The sequence below is a fragment of the Equus przewalskii genome, chromosome 31 (assembly GCF_037783145.1).
Source record: "Equus przewalskii isolate Varuska chromosome 31, EquPr2, whole genome shotgun sequence".
In the NCBI taxonomy this organism is placed as follows: domain Eukaryota; kingdom Metazoa; phylum Chordata; class Mammalia; order Perissodactyla; family Equidae; genus Equus; species Equus przewalskii.
This window is the reverse complement of record NC_091861.1, coordinates 15616014-15629530: the sequence shown is the minus strand read 5'-3', so window position 1 is coordinate 15629530 and position 13517 is coordinate 15616014. Positions and strand designations below refer to the sequence as shown.

Below are 13517 nucleotides of genomic sequence, written 5' to 3'. Positions count from 1 at the left end.
TTAAGTTTGCCTGCTTCACTTCAGCAGCCTGGGGTTTGCAGGTTTGGATCCCAGGTGCAGACCTACACACCAATCATCAAGCCATGCTGTGGTGGCATCCCACATACTAAATAGAGGAAGACTGGCACAGATGTTAGCTCAGGGACAATCTTCCTCAAGCAAAAAGAGGAAGATTGGCAACAGATGTTAGCTCAGGGCCAATCTTCCTCACCAAAAAAAAAAGGAAGATAAAGTGAGGGTGTTTCGGGCGAGCAGTTACACAGACTATAACCAGCAGTCAACTGGAGCCCTAGGCATGTTTTTGTGTGCCCAAAGCTTAGACTGTTTCTTGTATTCTCAAACAGCTTAAAAAATAAAATAAAGCAAAGCTGTGTATGTGACAGGGAAGGCCTATGACCCACAGATGCTAAGATATTTACTGTCGGATTAACTCTCTAACCCTTTTCAGAAAAAGTTTGCTGACGAGTAGCTCTTTAACAACCTCAGAAGTGACGACAATTTGGGTCAATTTCTAAAAGTCAGAACAAACCACAGAAAAGGAGTCACCACTCATTTATCCTAAAAACTGGGTTCAGTGAGTCAAAACTGAGAGAAATGAAACCGTAAATGACGCTGTTTCCTAGAACATGCATTCATATAATGCATATTATCTACCAACAGAGAAAGTCTGCACTGCTACATTTTACTATTAAAATAAACACTCAAGCTAACAATTAAAATAGCAGGAGGAGAATAGTATTTCTCATTTGGCAACATTAATGCATTTCCCAAAATCAGACAGAGCTGTCCTCAAACACAAGCAAAAGTGGAAAAGTCAATTAAACTTATAACAAAAGCAAGCTCTGAGCTAAAGCAAATGAATTTCAGACAATATTTCTTTTGAAAATATTACCTCAATATTTAATTTAATACAGCCCCCAAACTGATAATCACTGAGATTCTTCAAGCCAATTTAAACATTTCCATATTCTTTTGGATTTTAATTTTAGAACATATTAAAATTTTAAAGCTGCCATTAAGAAACTGGGGTAATCATTTTCTCTAAACACTAAGTTAAATAGATAATATTTTACTATTTTCCTTTGGAAGCTTCATATGTTGTTCAGATACTCAACTTCTAAGTTCTTATTTCCTCCAGTGCCACAAATATTCTAAGACTAAAATAGTACACGATGGCCAAGAAAATGTGACATCCAGGAAAAATCCTCTAGAATTACCCTTCAGAAGGAGTCAGCATTCAGATGGAAAAGAAGTCAGCAGCATCTGATCCTGAGGCCATGCCAAGAGCGTATGGCTTGCAGGTAGATACCTAATCTTTAACGCTCCATGTTTATGGTGATATTTAGGTTCTTATCAATGAAACCTTTAGACCCAGACAAGAAGAGTCTCTACCCAAAAGCCATCCACAGAGCAAGGAGCCCTCCAATAGACTAAAAGGATAAGCCCAGCTGGAGCCGACCTCTTTGTACCCCACAATCCCCAGTACCTGGGACTCTCAAATTCCCTGGGAAAATCACCACAAATTCCATTGCAGGGCCTGCGTGGGCTTCTCCTGGGGGCCCATCCTCTGGAAGCTGGCCTGGACTGCACTGCCCTGACAGTGTGCACCCTAAGAGGTCCATGCATGGTCAAGGGGGAGCTGTTTGGAAGGGGTGGATGGGCCTCAGACTGTGGGCAGGGGTGTCCACATGTACCAGACACGATGGGAGGTGGAGGGGGAGGAAGAGAAATGGGTGGGCTGCAGGCTGACTAGCTCTCCTTCTCGTGCCTCGTTCTGACACAAATCTCCTATGAGTCTCAGAACTAAAATAGAAAGCTGGCCTCCCAGCCCATTATGAAGGTACATTTGTCAAATAAGAGAATGGGACATATTTTACTTAGCAGTTTGTTATCTTGATTTATAAACTTTTAAATATGTACATATATGGTATGTGAGTGTCCATTGTACTCCTGTCCCAGGTCTCATAAACGTTCCAAGTGGACTTAGTTCTCAGAATGGTGACTTGTACGTCTCATCAAAGACATTCTGATTCTTCATTTCTTAAATCCCACAGGCAAAGCTCAACAGGAAAGCTGATGTTTTAGGCAAGTTCCAAGATCCAGGCTCCCTTTCCAATTTACCCAGTTTCCCATCCACAGTCACAGAAAAAGAAAAGTTAACTGATTACCATCAAACCAACGGAATTCCCAGCCAGCCCACCTGAATGCCTCCTGGCATTGGTGAGGAATGGCTACAAGGAAAGAGGGTCTATGACAGCAGAAGGGGGAACAGCTGTGAGCTGAGAGAGGAGAGGCGTCCTTCTGGTTGAGCATGAGGACGCCTCTTTGTGCTAGAATATTTGAACCACCCAGTGCTTGGGTGTCCCAGTCATATTGCCAATACCAAGCAATGTCAGTAATTTATTGAGCACTTACTATGGCTCAGGCACTTTCCAGTACATTCTCTCACTTAACCCTTATCACCTGGGAAATAGAGGTGCAGAGAAGTTAAGTTCTCTCAGCTGGTAAGTGGTTGAGATTTGGATCTGTTTTTTTTTTTTTTTGAGGAAGACTAGCCCTGAGCTAACATCTGCTGCCAATTCTCCTCTTTTTGCTGAGGACGACTGGCCCTGAGCTAACATCTGTGCCCATCTTCCTCTACTTTATATGTGGGACACCTGCCACAGCATGGCTTGACAAGTGGTGCCATGTCCACACCAGGGATCCCAACCGGCGACCTCTGGGCCACCGAAGTGGAAATGCAGACTTAAGTGCTGTGCCACCAGGCCGGCCCCTGGATCCGGTTTTATATAAATCCAAAATCCAAGCTACAATAAATACCTAAAAAAAATTCCATATTTTTAAATATCTAATTTCCTTTTTTAAAAGTGGGGGAAAAAAAGAGTGCCTTCTTGTTCGCCTGAGCAGTTGAAATGGCCATATTAACCACACAAATACATATAAAAAAATATAAAACTTATTTTCCACATTCTTATATAGAAATAAAAACTTCAGGGGGCTAGTGTTTTGTATATTAAATAATGAAATATGTATTGACCTTTTTAGGGTATAAAGATATTTTCCTTCTCCTGTCTCCTTAACAAGAGTCCAAGGATGGGGTCACCCTGTGGCGCAGCGGTTAAGTTTGCATGTTCTGCTTCAGCGGCCCCAGGTTTGCCCGGTTGGATCCCGGGCGAGGACATGGCACCACCTGGCAAGACATGCTGTGGTAGGCATCCCATGTATAAAGTAGAGGAAGATGGTCACGGATGTTAGCTCAGGGCCAATCTTCCTCAGCAAAAAAGAGGAGGATTGGCAGTGGATAGCTCAGGGCTAATCTTCCTCAGGAAAAAAAAAAAATTTAAATTATAAAAAAAAAGAATCCAGGGAAAACTCTTAAAGAGAAGGTCCAAATAATAATAATAATAATAATCCTCTGTCATTTATGAATTGAGGCCAAAACTGGAATGAGAAAAAAAATCAGAATAATGATACCACAAACACAAAAGTTAATAAACCTAGAAAATGACAATGAAATAATTGCTGCCATTTGTAACCCTGCTGGATGATAGGGAAGGACTCTCAATGTCCTCTAAAAGTTGGTCAGGAGAAAAACAAAACAAAACGAAAACCTTGACTTTTACCTAAGTACTGACCTCTTTCACTAGTTTTCCAATGATAACGTGCAAACAGTCAATAAATAAAATATGCCTTTCTGGTTGACTTTCACTGAAATCTATGATTAATTGCCTTTCACAACCCAGAATACCAGACTCAGCTTTGAAAAGAACAATTCCGATGACTTTTCTCAAGATGTGTTCTGGATAGATGTGCTTTTGGCTCTAAATGTAAGAAATATTTTGCCCAACTTTTAATATTTATATTTATTACATATTTTATAAGCAATTTTAAAAATAAATTATTGTAACAAGAAATAAAGATTGTGAAGAGGCAATATTCCCCATGATTATTGTCAATGACAGCAGAAGCCGGCTCTGTTGAGGCAGAAACCACACTTACATAATGTTCTGGCCATAAAGGTTGTGAGACACAAGAAAGACACATTCTTAAGGGGAGTTTTGAAATCCCTTCTCATTCCCTGGAGAGCTTCAAGCGAGGGAAGGGAGAGACCACCTACTATCTGTCGAGGATAGTTTGGCTGTCATTCTGCCTCAGGGCCTGAGAACAGACTCTATGGTCCCTCAGCACCAGAATAAGAATCTGTGATGAGACAAGAGATTCTTCCAGCCACATCTTTGTGAGCATCTTTGGAGTTCAATCACTATTTGGCCACAGAGAGGAGGGGCCATTCCCATCTTCCTTACAATCACCATCCTAATTATTACATTACACTTTCACAATTTAATCCCTTTATTTGCCTCACTGCCTCTTTGGGGCAAAGTAAGCACCACAGTGTGAGGCCTGTGGATGCCGCGAGCGGGGTAGCCTTACTGAGTGCTGCCCAGCTGCCAGCTACAAACACAGCCAGGTGGGCAAGTCCAGAGTGCTAATCTGGACAGTGACATCTCTGTCTCCTGCTCAAAATCCTTGAAAGTGGCTTTCTCCAATATGGAGTAAAACTGAGCACTATATATCAATGCCAAGAATCACCCTGTGCTCTGCTCTGTTAAGCTTTTGGGAGCATTTCAGCATCCTAAGGAAGAACCGGGCATAGAATTTCAATTGCTCTATTCCAGTTATTGCTCAGTAAATAACCATTGCATGGGAGAAGGGTAAAAGGGGTAGAGGGGCAGATGTGTATAGTGATGGATAAAACCTAGATTATTGTGATGAACGCAACACAATGTACACAGAAACTGAAATATCGTAACATACACCTGAAATTTACACAACGTTAAAAGCCAATATGATCTCAATAAGAAAAGAAAGTAATATATATGGTGATGGACAAAAATTAGACTACTAGGGGTGAGCACGATGAAGTATATTCCAAAATTGATAAAGAATAATTAATGTACACCTCAAATTACACAATGATATAAACCATTATAATCCTGATAAAATTACTTGAAAAAAATAAAATAAAAAAGTAGAAAAGTAAGAAATAATCATTGCGCAGCTATTCATATCTAAGCTATACGATTGTTTTCTAAGCAACTCAGGAAATTTTTTCACATAGTTTTTCTTTCTTTAGAAAACATACTGAGGACCAAGGAGTTTAATCCCCACCCTATCCAAAAATTTTGGTATTCCCTCAAGGCGGGAGACATTTGTAGGAGGAATTCACCTCAATCCACAAACCTTTGGGAACAAAGCTTTAAAAAGATGTTGATAAGATGAAACTCCAGCCAGGAGGCTGCCTGGCCCACAGTAGGTTCTCAGTAAACATTTGTTGAGTAAATGGGAGTGGTTTTCATATTCAGAGCTTCTTGCTTATATCAGCAGACACAGTATTTGTAAATTTGTTCCAAAATATTTGCTTATTTTTGTGTAGTTAGACACAGAGCTGTGTAAACTTAGTTCACAAAATCAAATTACTAATAGTTTAAATTTTAGAAACTCTGTAACATAAGTGTTCTAATACGGTTGAACAATGGCTGATAAGAACTCGAAGATTTGAAGTGTGTTTTCGTTCTCAAATTTTGCAGTGTTACGCAATAGGCTGAAGAGATTTTTCAAATGCCCAAAAGTGAAAGGATTTACACGTGATTTTACATTTTATCTTTAAGCATTCCACGAGGTGCGTATTAATGCCTTCAGTTTTTGGATGAGAAAAAAAATATAGATCCAGTAGCGGATGGGTTTTTGTAAGAAAACGCTAAGAAAGTAGGGCAAGGACGATGCATAAAATATGAAGATACAGATATGAAAATATTTAGGTAATTCATGCATACTCCACACTAGCTTGGTTTGTGTTCTTCAGTTAAAACTATAAAAGGCTGTGGAAAGGTTAGGCTTAAATAGCCACTCTATTATATGAGTTATGATGTCTTGAAACACTGCGCACTTTAAGTAAACTATTTAACTGTGTATTCATCAGCCACAAATCAAGGAAGCTATGTAGCACACAACACAAAAGCAAGTGGGAGATGGTACAAGCTATTCCACTAAGCACAGTCACTAAAATCTTCAGCACAACTGATGAAGATGACTTGCCAAAGGGAACGGTGGGAGATTACTCTCTGTGCACATAAGGGTTTCAGAATTTTGTTAAAATATTTAGAAAGATTAGTTTAGCAAACACAATCTCTTTTGCACTTTAAAAACGAGTATGTCACTAAGTTATTACACTGATTTCAGTCACATCCAACAAGGGACCATTAGATGACAATGGTCAGTTGTCAGTGATAAATCAGCAGCAGCATGATATAAAGCAGAGGTTCTCAAACTTGGGTGAGCCTTAGAATGACTAGACTGACTTGGAGGGCTTGGTGAAACGCGGATGGTGGGGTTCCATCCCCAGAGGGCCTGACTGAGATAATCTGGGATGAGGCCCAGGAATCTCTACTTCTAACAAGTTCCCAGATGACCCTGACCCTGGTGGTCCAGCGACCACACTTTGAGAAGCACTGTGATAGAACACAGCACAGTATGGCGCTGTGGTTCTTAACCTTGGCTTTACGTCAAGCATTAATCAGGATGCTTTCAAAAATCCCTCCTTGCCCCAGCCACACCGAAGGCCCATTAATTCAGAATTTTGGGGTATAAGCCCTGGCATCTGTATTTTTTAAAAGTCTCCAGGTGATTCCAATGAGCTGGCCAGGTTGAGAACTACTGATAAGTAGTTGTATCCACAACTGGCCGTTAAGAAGATTCATTTTATAAACCACTGAACAGAACGGAATCACTGGTGTGCCAAGGATCCTCAATGAAGTTATTCTTTCCGTCCCCTATTTTCTTCAAAAGTATCACAAAGGATCTAAAAAAGTGAAATATCATTTTCTATAAGAATATGTATCCACAGCTTTTAAATTGAGCTGAGTTCTGTATTGGTGGATTCCTAGTTTAAAAGGGCACATACCAATTTCAGTCACATTTTTCCATATTTTATGTAGGAAATAATTGTTATTTATAAGTCTGGAGATCTATAAAGGTCTGGGTATGTCTTATGTATATGGTATATTTTATAATTTGGAAGACTTTTTATGCAAATTCGTTAAAAAGTGGAGAAAGTATACCCAATTACAGGGAAAGAAGGGAGTAGATAATTAAACTTGTCTGGAGCAGTGGTTCTCAGAGTGTGGTCCCTGGACCAGCAGCATCACCATCACCTGGCAATTTGTTAGAAATGTAAATTCTTGGGCTGCTACCCCAGACCTAACGAATCAGAAACTCTGGGGGTGGGGCCTAGGGTCTGCATTTTGTCAAGCTCTCCAGAACCACTGGTCTGAAGCATTTGTTACTTCCGTGCATCTATAAGAAGATCTGAAGGGGAAAAAGCACTATTAATCCGGTGTGCACTTGTTCAGTTGCTAAGCAGACCCACATTACTCTAATAATAGCTGTGCTCTTTTAAACTCCACCCAAAGCTTACTATCATTCCATCATTACAGCACAGGGAAAGGAGAATTAACCGATAAGGGGCATATCTGGGAGGAGTTTATTCTATAAATCCTCCACTATCAATTTTAATCTATTTCTATTTTATACTCAAGATAGAATTAAGAGTGCGAAAGGATAAAGACTAGGAAAACAAACAAACAAACCATCACGTGAGGCTGGAAGAGGGTAGGGTATTCCCATGTCCACACTAACCTTGAATCGTCCTCTTGAAGAATGCCTTGCAGGCTTCACACGACGCTACCCCATAGTGGTACCCAGAAGCGATGTCGCCACACACTAAACACAGTCTCTTCGGCATCGAGTTGAGCATGTATTCACATTTGGTCTGGGGATCTTCAACAATGGTGCTGGAGCAGTCATCATACAGTTTCCTGACAGGCCCACTACCTCCTAGGATAGGAGCAGAAGGGTAGAGAGGTGGCGAGTCAAGTCCGTTCTGATGGCCATTCATGGTTGAACTGTAGCTCCCGCTGGCGTCTGAGGAGCCACCTGGGCTGTGGTGGTTGACGCTGTCCGTCAGGGAGGCCGGGCTGGAGGGTTCCGTCTTGATGAAGGACGAACAGCTGGAATCAATGTGCCGATCTTTGTTTGACATTCTGCAGAGAAGCCTGAGATGCAAGGAGATACAGAGAGAGGGACAAAGAGAAGGAGAGAGTGTCAAACACAGAGACCAAAAGAGGGAGAAACAAAAAGAAGAGGAAAAAATAGAGACAGTGAAAGAGAAGGATGAAAGGAGAAAAAAAAAAAGAGAAGAATTCATATGTTAAAGACATAGCTCTTTGAGAGCACTGCCTAAGAGCTGGGGATTACACATCATTCATTCCCTAGTCAATATCTCTTGTTCTACAAGAAGGTAATCAGCATTAGGCCATGGCAGGGTTACATCAAAGTGCCCAGACAGGCCATAAACAAAAGCTCTAACGGGTCCAATTCCTTTTATTTTACCTTTCTCCTGGAGAACCATGTCAATATCTAAATCAACTCTCTCGATTCTAAATTTATCCCTGGTAGAGGAGCGATTTGCAGAGTCCATATCCTTTCTAAAATTGTATTTATCCTCACTCTACTTTTCCCTTCTACGTTCTGAGGCTGCCATCATTTTATGATGAGTGGAATCAAAGTTTTACTTTCAAGACTGAACAGACAATTCCTCAGCTCTGTAATTACTGTTTGTCAGCACGCTTCCATAAGCATAACTGTGTCTTTTATTGATCTGATGAAGACACATAGGGAATATATCCTCAATCATTTTGCTGCTTTATTTAAATCGCTCTATTGCATAGCCATTTAGCTATATAGAAAGACATCAAGTATAAAACTCTAGCCAATATTTAAGGATGATTTCTAGAGCCCAGAAAACTTAGTGAAATGATCACCAGCACTGATTAAATACGTGTGTGTGTTTGTGTGTGTGTTTATGTGTGTGATCTGCCATTATTCGGAAGATGAATCAGTAAAAGCCATTTGAGTCTTCTGTATACTTGTGAGTCTATAAGTCTGATACCTTATATTCAGCAAAGTAAGAATGTATCATATTTTGTCCTGAAAAAATGAGATTTGCTCATTTTTCTCCCTTCTTTTGGTCTTTTAACATCGTACCTCCTAAAAGGAAATATGATGAAGCATCTAATCTGACAAACTCTCTCTCTTATCTAGAAGAAACACACTGCCGCTCTTTCTTTGTTGGACCCATAAGTGATTAAATTTCTGAAAAGGTAATTAGATGAAAAGATATAATTGGCCCTACTTTCTTTCCGCTTAGCCATAGTGCAAAACCCCTTTTAGCAAAGTCTCTAAGAACCTTCTGAGAGCCCACTATAAGAGGTGAGAGTTGAGAAAGGGACTTAGATAATTGCTTCCCAGTGGAAAGTTGATTTATGGGAATCCCACAGGGTAATGGTCATTCACCAGAATTTGGGGGAGTAGCCACCATATAATCAAAGGGATGCAATTATCTCTTTCACTATAAATCTAATGATATTTTATTATTGCTCAGATTTCATGCTCTCCTCCAGGTCCCCCTCCCCCCACTATTCTGTTACGTTAAAATGAAGAAAAAGATGGAATTTCCTATCGGGAATGTCCACTGAACTGTTCCAAGAAGCCAGGCTCAAGAGCAAGAATTTGCCTCTCAATCAATCTACGGCACATTGGCAATTTTGTTCTGCTTTCTCAAGTAAAGCAGTTTCAGGACGTGAAGAAAGCAAAGAGGAAGGAGAAATCCACAAAAATATCTTGTGCCTTTCGCCCACCCACTTGTGATGTCCTTTCCCAAAGAACTAGCGAAAGGAAAAATATCCCCCTCACCAGCCTGAGCTACGGCGTCCTCTCTCTTCTGCATCTGCTGCCTTGTACCCGTCACTGTTAATGAGCGTTGTAATTAATAGATCGCTCTCCTTGTCTCCTGGTTTGCTCTCCGGGCTAAGCACTTTTCCTCAAGTCAACGTTTGAAAGAAAGCGGGTCGGCACTGACTTACAGCAGCCTTGCGAATTCCTTTTAATTTAGAGCACTTACCCCACCACTTCACTTATTACCTTATAATTACTGGACTGCTCGCACATACATTATGATCTTAGACGAGAGTTAGAAGTTATTAGGGTACTAAAACATGGTTGCTCCCCTTTCCTCTCTCGGGCACTGAATTTCTCGCAGCTATGACAATTAACTCTTTCGCCATCTGCCTGCAAGGCACCATTTCTTTTTTCTTTTTTTTTTCCCTTTTCCATAAGACAGTCTTTGTGAGCAGCTTAGATCATAAAACACACCATGCTCTCTCCAGGCCCCCTTTTTCTCTCTCTTTTTTGGTGTCGTCTATAGTTAATTTCATGCCAATTTTCCTCCCCTTGTGTTTTTTCTCACGGACTTCTAAAATTTGCACAACTTTTGATTAAGGAACAAGGTCAGAAATTACCCTCCCACTTAGGGAATATTTATTTGCTAAGTCATCAGATGTTTATGGGTCAGGCAAATGTGGTTAACGTCCCTGAAAACTTAAGAGTCTGCAGGCAATTGTCTCAGTCATAACCCCAATCCATCGCTTTGAAATAACCTGGATGCAAGCAAGGAAGTTCAAGTTGTCAGAGGAGTCCAGACAGTGGCAATATCTTCTCCTACACAAGGTCTGGCCACTGAAGCTGTAAATGACAGTGAACAAGCTGGATTTGTCCTATAGGTCGTACTTGTTTCTTTCAGCCATGAACTGCTTTCTTAATTAATCGCTTTTGCCTGGTGGAAATAATAATACTCAGAATTGCCATCTATCCAGTGCTCGTTATGTGCCAGGCCCTAACCTGAGCACTTTACAAATATTACCTCATTTAATCCCCAAGACCACCTCGTGCGGGTGGTAAGACACTTTAGGAAAACAGACTCAGCCGTCACACAATTTCCTGCAAGTCATAGAGCCAGGAAGTGGCAGAGCTGGGGTGTGAACTCAGGTCTGACTCCAAAGTCCACGCAGAAATGTCTTGAAGCCAACAGAGAGTTTTTAAAGGTGTTCATTGGTTTTTTAAAAACAGCCAAACAAGCAGGGGTAGCTGTATTATATTCACAGCTCACCCGTGAGTGGAAATGGGCGGAAGGGGCCGCCACGTTGACTGGAGGTCTGCCCTGTGACCCTCTCCAGTTGGAGAGAAGCCTAAACAGAATCTCTGAAAGAACACACTTGTCTCCTAATTACTACTTAGCCCATTACACTGAACACTTCCTAGACATCATTACATTATACCCGAAAACTACAGCGGGTCTTAATTCTCTCCCTCTCTGTCTCTGAAATTCTACAGCTCTATTATTCAAACCTGAAATATTCACAACTATCTATAAATTCAATTGTCAGCTGGTGGGTTTTATTCTAGACTTCACTTCAATCTAAAATTAGAGGCACTAAAATTCACATTAACTCTAAGAGGAATGTAGTGAATAAGACTTTATTTCAAAAGAACACCTTTTTGTCAGAAAGAGCCATTTTCAGGATGATGGCTTTATCTGGAGCCAAAGAGAATAAGCCCAATTCCACATTGTGCTGTTAATGCAGAAATTTTAGGTCACATTGGATTAATAAAAATCTAAGTTTCGTTAAGAATTATGAATAGAAATAACATGTGTTGGAAATATTTATTTTAAAGCCTTAGGACTATTGTTTTTATTTTATTATTTTAAGAGAAAAGATGAGAAGCACAAGAGAGCAAGACATTTGACTTTCCAAGAACGTTCTCTGAGTAAAAACCCTGAGAATAAACTGGAGGGAGAGATACCTATGTCAAGAAGAACATTTAGTTTCCATATAAGAAACTAAATTTGAGGAATTTAACAGCTTTCCCAAGGCCAGAGAAATTTCAGTGTCTTAAAAAGCATTTTCAACCCAGTTTGAGATACAGTCTCAAATAATTCTGATTATCATGCTTCAACTTAGGACTAGTCTTGCCTAAGGGTCCGCAAGGATAAAATTTATCTTCAGTCTTAGACACAAGGGACCAGGCAAATAAAACTTCTTTGCTGGGCTATTTAAAAACATAATTTTTGAAAGGTAATTAACTGTGTGTATGTGTGTGCCTATATAGAGAGAAAGTGAGAGAAAGAAAGAATAAGCATCAATTAAAATTGCTGCTGTAGGGGAAAACAAGAAAATCTGTAAGTTAATATTCAATTTATAGTGTGATGACCGAGCTTAATTGTTTTCAGAGATCCTACCTAGATCCAGATAGGTATTTGATCTTGAAGGAATTGCCAGAATTTCAGCACGCATGCGTACATGTCCGGGATGGTCAACATTTCCCATAAAGAGACTTAAGCGTGACCAATACTGTAATTGCTAAACATTGGTTTAACTAGAATGTTCCATAGGCTTATATATTATTAACCCTTTCATCACACTGTAAGTTCTTAGCAAAGAGTGTATTTCATCCTTTAAATTTTATACCAAACTCAAATTTATCTGCTACTTTCTTTCCCAACTAAAATAAATGGTGCATAAACGTCTTATAAGGAACATACGTGCACAGGTCTCGTTGGCCTTCCTGATCTTTACACTAAGGTAAGACCTTTTACAACCTTTTTTATATCTCTATCAGTGACAGACACCTTAATAGGCTAAAGAAATGACAACCAACCTAAGAAGTAAGTATTTTTTCTTCTTTGTCATCCTTAAGAGTCCGAAAAAGTACCCATCATCATTATAAAGTCGAAACGCTTTATGAATTTATATTCAAAATCTATATATAAGGACACTGAAGCCAGCAAACCTGCAAGTTCACAAATATGAGGGAAGGAGAGACATGAGACAGAATCCTTAGCTCTCTCACGGAATCACAGAATTTCAGGGTTGGAAAGGAAGGTTGTCAAGTTCTACCGTCTGAACACTACCTATTCAAGATAGGAAGGAATCGATGAGGATTGGTTGGTTTTCTACTTTCTGAAACCATCAGATTAAATAGTTAAGTATCTTTGTTTAAAAAAATAAAAAGCTTTTATTAGCCTATAGGCTTTTTGTTTTGTTTTCATGCTTTTTGAAGAAAACCTCCAAAACTAATGCGGCAACTCCCGGAGGCCCAGGAATCAGAGCCCCTGACCCCAGCAGCTCCCTTGCAGCCTGAGTTACAACTTCAAGCACGCTACTTTACAATGAGCTTTTCTTTTTTTCCCCTGCTTCAACTAATTGCACTCTCGTAAAGTGGCAAAATGTGAATCACTTAGGAAGAAAATGGGCACCAGCTGCTATTGTCAGAGAATAGTGATGCTGAAGTAAGGGAGAGCAACCGAATGAAGTGTCATGTCAGAAATCAACGGTGCAACGTGCGATTTGAGAAAACATGACTACTTTAGACAGACAGGGTGTCATTATGGCATCACAGTAATACGCTGCTTTGACAACTGCTGGGTCTAACATATCATCATTGCATTAAGGTACACTGGCTTAGTTGGGGAAGGAAGAGAAAGGATTTTTTCTTTTAATAAGAAATATCTTAAGGTCTACCTGGTTAACCGAACGGAAGGAGATCATTAATTGTAAAGAAAG

At 40.1% G+C, this 13517-nt stretch overlaps 1 protein-coding gene across 10 annotated transcripts in view; it reads right to left on the bottom strand.

Annotated features, from left to right (window-relative positions):
- ESRRG (estrogen related receptor gamma) overlaps window positions 1–13517 on the bottom strand; it is a 605082-nt gene that overhangs the window by 171223 nt on the left and 420342 nt on the right. For all 10 annotated transcript variants that reach the window (XM_070602492.1, XM_070602488.1, XM_070602494.1 and 7 more), the window contains one exon: window positions 7696–8111. In XM_070602492.1, coding sequence (XP_070458593.1) covers window positions 7696–8098 — 403 coding nt within the window. In that variant the 5' untranslated portion in view covers window positions 8099–8111. The remainder of the gene's footprint in view (window positions 1–7695; window positions 8112–13517) is intronic.